The sequence below is a fragment of the Pundamilia nyererei genome, unplaced genomic scaffold, assembly GCF_000239375.1.
Source record: "Pundamilia nyererei isolate P.nyererei 1_Seehausen unplaced genomic scaffold, PunNye1.0 scaffold00443, whole genome shotgun sequence".
In the NCBI taxonomy this organism is placed as follows: domain Eukaryota; kingdom Metazoa; phylum Chordata; class Actinopteri; order Cichliformes; family Cichlidae; genus Pundamilia; species Pundamilia nyererei.
The window spans coordinates 1-5,481 of NW_005187844.1; the positions used below are offsets into that span (position 1 = coordinate 1).

General features: G+C 42.0%; 1 protein-coding gene across 1 annotated transcript in view; it reads right to left on the minus strand.

Annotated features, from left to right (window-relative positions):
• Positions 1–3,836: 3,836 nt before the first annotated feature.
• LOC102206369 (extracellular calcium-sensing receptor-like) overlaps positions 3,837–5,481 on the minus strand; it is a 4,722-nt gene continuing 3,077 nt past the window's right edge. Inside the window, exons 7-9 of the mRNA XM_005753608.1 lie at positions 5,073–5,300; positions 4,856–4,979; positions 3,837–4,747 (exon numbers count right to left, since the gene is read on the minus strand). Coding sequence (XP_005753665.1) covers positions 3,837–4,747; positions 4,856–4,979; positions 5,073–5,300 — 1,263 coding nt within the window. The remainder of the gene's footprint in view (positions 4,748–4,855; positions 4,980–5,072; positions 5,301–5,481) is intronic.

The window sequence follows — 5,481 nt, forward strand, 5'->3', positions numbered from 1 at the left end:
GACACGACTTTAATTGTCCATTAAAAGAATACAGAAAAGTTTGCTGTGCTATCCCTTTGGCCCTAAAGCAGCTGATATGCAACACAATGCTACATTCTGAGGTCAATCCAGCGCTGCCAAACTTAAAAATTGGTAACTGCAACCTAAATGATAGTAAATGTAACAATAAATTTATCAGTGTGAATTTCAAATCTATTCTTTTCCAGGGGTTTAACTCGGGTAGATATTTGCAGGCCCTTCATGGGGATCAGTCACTCATGGAAAAGGCGTTCTCAAAATTCATCAAGTGGCCTGTCTCCCCAAAAGTAAAAGAAACTCATTTCAAGATAATTAATAATATATATCCTGTGTCTGAATTTCTAAAGAGGAGGTTTAAATTTGAGGTTAATCAGTGTGCATTTTGTGATTTAGCCTGTGAAACATTACACCATTTGTTTTTCTCATGTCCTGCATCAGCTGCCTTTTGGTTAGAACTACACAGCTGGTTATCCCTCAAGATCAACGATATCCCCCAGTTTAATATTTCTGATATTATTTTCTATATGGCTAAACAACATCCATCTGTCTCTACTGTGATTAACATTGTCATCCTGTTAGGTAAATACCATATACATTGTTGTAAATGGAGGAATAGAAAACCATCCTTTATATGGTTCATCAATGACTTGAAACATTATTTCATGTCACTTAAAAAACTGAAGTCAAGCAGATTTGCCACAATCTATGATGACATTTCCCATTTGCTACTGTTTTGATCATTACCTCTATTGTGTATCAACCTGTGCTCTTTTTTAATTCTTCCCCGTTAATACTGTGAATTTTTGTCTAGCCCCCTCCCCCCATATCCTTGCTGTTAGTTTTGTTGTATTGACTGTGTTCTTTTTTTTATTTATCCTCCACGACAGTTCATTTGCACTATATTGTGTTATGTTGTTTGTGACTGTATTGTTCCATTTGTTAATAAAAAATAAATTAAAAAAAAACCTGGTGCACACCTGGACACAAAGAACCACCAACGCACCGATGTCTGAGGGCGTCTGCCACTAGCAGGGGAAGTGGTGGGGGAGATAGGCCTCCATACCTTCGAGGGCCTGAGATGTCCCTTGAGAGGTGGCGTCTGATACCCAACCTGACATATAGACACAGACATACAGGCACACACAGATACAGACATCCATTCCCACCCTCATGCTCTCATATGCAATTACTCAACACTCAACCAACGTGGAGACAGACAAAAAGAGACACTATACACACCTTTACCCCAAGGCCCTGCATGTGTGGGTGATTGTGGTGGAGCGGAAAGAGGGAGGCAGCTGGACATGGGGAGGGAAGGAAGGGAGGGGCAAGTGACCCCTCCCTGAGGCCAGCTCCCCCGCTGACCCCTGTAGGCACCCCCATACTCTGCAACCCGCCAGGGAAAGGGGGCTCAGGCCCATCCGGACCGGGGCCCAGTTCAGCAGCGCCACAGAGCCCGGGACAGCACCCGACCCCACCACAGAGAAAACTGCACCCACCCCGTCATCCACTCATCTTCCAGACTACACAAGACATTAGACGTCCAGGTGGAGATCTTCCTCCACCTCTCCTATATCTCCCCCTCCTGCAGAGTGAGTTCCTGAAGAGAGGAGACCTCCTGCAAGATTTAACAACCTCCCCCACCAGTTGAAGAGCCCCCCAGGTGGCTCAATGCACTGGCGGCACCCCGTGCCAGGGCTGGGCCCCATACACCCACCCGCCCACAACCCCGGCAACACACCAACCAGGACCCAAGCCCCAAGGCCCAGCCAGGGCCCCAGCCCAGAGATGGAGCACCCCCAGAACCCCACGCCTGTCCCGGACCCACCCAGGTGAAGCCAGGCTACCAGGTCAGTAACCCACGTCCGTCAGCACAGACCCTCCCCTAGCCCCGCTGCACGCAGCCACGAGGAAACAGTCACCTAAGAGCCAACAGAGCCCTTAATAGGCCATGACCGCAACCCTCCAAGGAAGATGCTCCTGGGGAACCCCCCGACGCCCTAAGCCTGTCCCTATCCCCACACCAATCAGAACAGCGAAGGTAGGACCAAACTATGACCCCCCACCCCCACTAGGTGATGGAGCTGATCAAAGGAGCCCAGAGCAATTGATCTGATGTGGTGGCAGAGGCTGTATCAAGACTAATGTAATCTAATAGATCATTTCTATATTGGTTAAAATTAAGATTATTTTTATTTTTCCAGTTCATGAGGACTGTTTTCTTGGCTATGCATAGGGCAGTGAAGACCATATGGGCTATATTCTTTTCTGTAGTGACATTATCTAAGCAGCCCAACAAATACATTAAGGGGGAAGCTGGAATGTTACATTTCAGACACTTTGATAAGTCTTCACATATCTCGCGCCAAAACTTCTGAACTGGTGGACAGAACCAAAGAGCGTGGATATAATTGTCCGGTGAATTGGTTTGGCAGTGTGAGCAGTTGTTGGTAGACGTAAAGCCCATCTTGAACATCCGATGGCCTGTATAGTGCACTCTATGTAATATTTTGTATTGAATTAATTGAAGACTGGCATTTCTAATTAAATGAAAGGTTTTTAAGCATATCTGAGACCAGAAGTTTTGATCTAAGTTAACTGATAAATCCGCTTTCCATTTTGCAATAGGAAGTGATATTGATTCATCTGTTTTAGAAAGCATTCTGTATATTTTGGATAGTAATTTGGGGGGTTTAAGAGTAAGAAAATGAACCACACTTGGTGGTGTTTGTAGTTCAACTTGACCTGGTTTAAATTTCTTTTTTACTATGGATTTAATTTGTTGATATTCTAAAAATCTTTTCTTGTTGATCCCATATTGTGTAACTAGTCTGTCAAATGGAATAAATTCTGTTCCTTCTAATATATGTTCTAAGTATTTGATTCGTTTACCACTCCAATCTGGAAAGTTTATCATATTGTTTTGTAATATGTCAGGGTTGTTCCAGACAGGTGTACGTTTGCATGGGATTAATGAAGACTCCGTCAATTTTAGAAACTCCCACCATGCTGTCAGAGAAGAGCTGACGCTTTTGAAGCATTCATGTCGTTGGATGTTTGAGCTTATAAATGGTAGGTCTGAAATCTCTAGATTATTGCAAAGTGCTTGTTCTACATCTAGCCAGGGTTCATCTAAGGAATCAAGTCTTATGTCTTGATTGCTTATGATCAGGGGTGCACATAAGTGGTCTGCAGGTGCGCATGAGCTTTTAAAATAAAATACGTACACCAGATAAGAAGTTGCAAAGCGTGTTTGCTTACATAACATTTTCTGGAGGAGGACAGACATTTGTTTAGAACTCTACAAGATGTCGAAGAAGCAAGCTCCTTTAACCCTTTAAGCAATTACTTTGGTGTTCCTCCACCTCCAAAGAACTGTCAGAAGGAGCCCGAACCGCAAAAGAAGCGCGTATTCTCGGAAAAGTGGTTCGGACAAAAACAGTGCCTTTTAATATAAAAGGCACCCCTGCTTATAATCCAAAATTATTGCTCAAAAATAAAACATTCTTGTATTTAAAACTTGTTAAAACGCTAACAATCTTGCATAAAATTCATTTATGTGAAAAATGGATTAAATCTACTTTGTATCAACTATTTCTGTTGTTGATACTTTCAAATTCACATGCTTGGTTATGGAGTGTAAGAGTATTATAAACCCTGGTCAGTATAGTTTGAATACAAATCAGATTCAGAAAAGCAAGAAATAAAAGACTGAGCAATATGAGTATTAAATGAATCGAATTGTTTATATATTTATGATCTAATAATTTAAATGTATTTATTTTCATCCATGTATTTTAATTTATGTGGAAAAATGTTTACAATTCAGCGCCACGACCCATTATAGCCTTTTTTGTGTTCAATTCTGGTTTCAGCAGGATGATGTAACATTTGGGTCCAAACAGTGTGATCAAAAGACCAAAGCTCGAGGCCAGGATGGCAAATGCCTCCACTGCATCTGCATAATTTCCAGGTGAGCTTATATAAACAGGAACAAAAGCCACCCACACAGCACAGAAGATCAGCATGCTGAATGTGATGAGCTTGGCCTCATTAAAACTATCAGGGAGATTCCTCACCAGGAATGCAATTAGAAAACTGAGGACAGCCAACATGCCAATATAGCCTAATAACACTGCAAAACCCACAGGGGACCCAACTGCACACTCATAAACAATCATATCATTGTGGTATTTGGTGTTTTTATGTGGAGATGGGGAAGCAGAAACAAGCCAAGCAGTGCAAATGGCTGCTTGAACAGATGCAAGGCACAGAACTGTTCCTCTCTGCTGCATAGCACCAAACCACTTCAGACTGGTTACCCCTCCTGGCTTGGAGGCTTTGAACACAGCCAGAACAACCATGGTTTTTACCAGGATGCATGAGACACACAGCACAAAGCTGATGCCAAATGCTGCATGTCTGAGTTGGCATGTCCACAGCCTGGGTCGTCCAATAAACAGCAGTGAACAAAGAAAGCACAACTTAAGTGACAGTAATACCTGGAAACTAAGTTCTGAATTGTTGGCACGTACTATGGGTGTTTTGTGATGGTAGATAAAGATCCCCAGAACAACAGCACATGTACATGTGCCCAGCAGTGAGGTTGCTGTCAAACAAATACCCAAAGGCTCATGGTAGGAGAGGAACTCTGTCTTCTTTGGAACACAATGGTCACGTTGGGGGTTTGACCAAAAGTCCTCTGGACAACTGGTGCACCCCAGGGAGTCTAATAAAAGGTAGAAAGATGAAGAAAGGGGAGGATGGTAAAATGCATATTATATACAGATACGAATTAAATTTTATTTTTATGCAATGTTGAAAGATAAACACTTACTGCTTATATTATTAACTTTTCCGTCAGAACAAGGGATGCAGTCAAAACAGCATTTGGGTTCCCCCTTCTTTCTCACCATGTGGGTACCAGGTGGACAGCTCTCACTGCATACTGATTGAACTGGCTGTTGGACAAAATATAAATAAATATTGCCTGCTACAATTTTATGTAATACAAATGTCATAAAAGATAACTGTCAAATAAAAACATATCAAACCTTTTTGGAATTAAAGTTCCAGAAGATTTTGTCTTCATCAAGTAAGATTTCTTCACCTTTGAAAGCTGACCCCTTAACCTCACCCACATTCTGAACTGTAGTGCTTCCATCAGGGAGCCACAACCAATTCATCACATCGTAAATTGGCACAACATCACCATTTTCATCAAATGACACTTGATCACCAAATGGAGTGGTGAAGTTTACCCTTTCCAAGTAATAAACAAGCTGTTAAAAGGTAATATATAAGAAATTAATTTCACAGTGCAGGGAGTGGCACCCACTATCAAGTAACCAAATTAAATCTAACACTTAACCCTTTAAGACCTACCATAGAACCAAGTCCGCCAGAGCTTATATGATATTTTTACATGCTGTGGAGCCATTTTTGGGAGCATTTCAAGTTGCT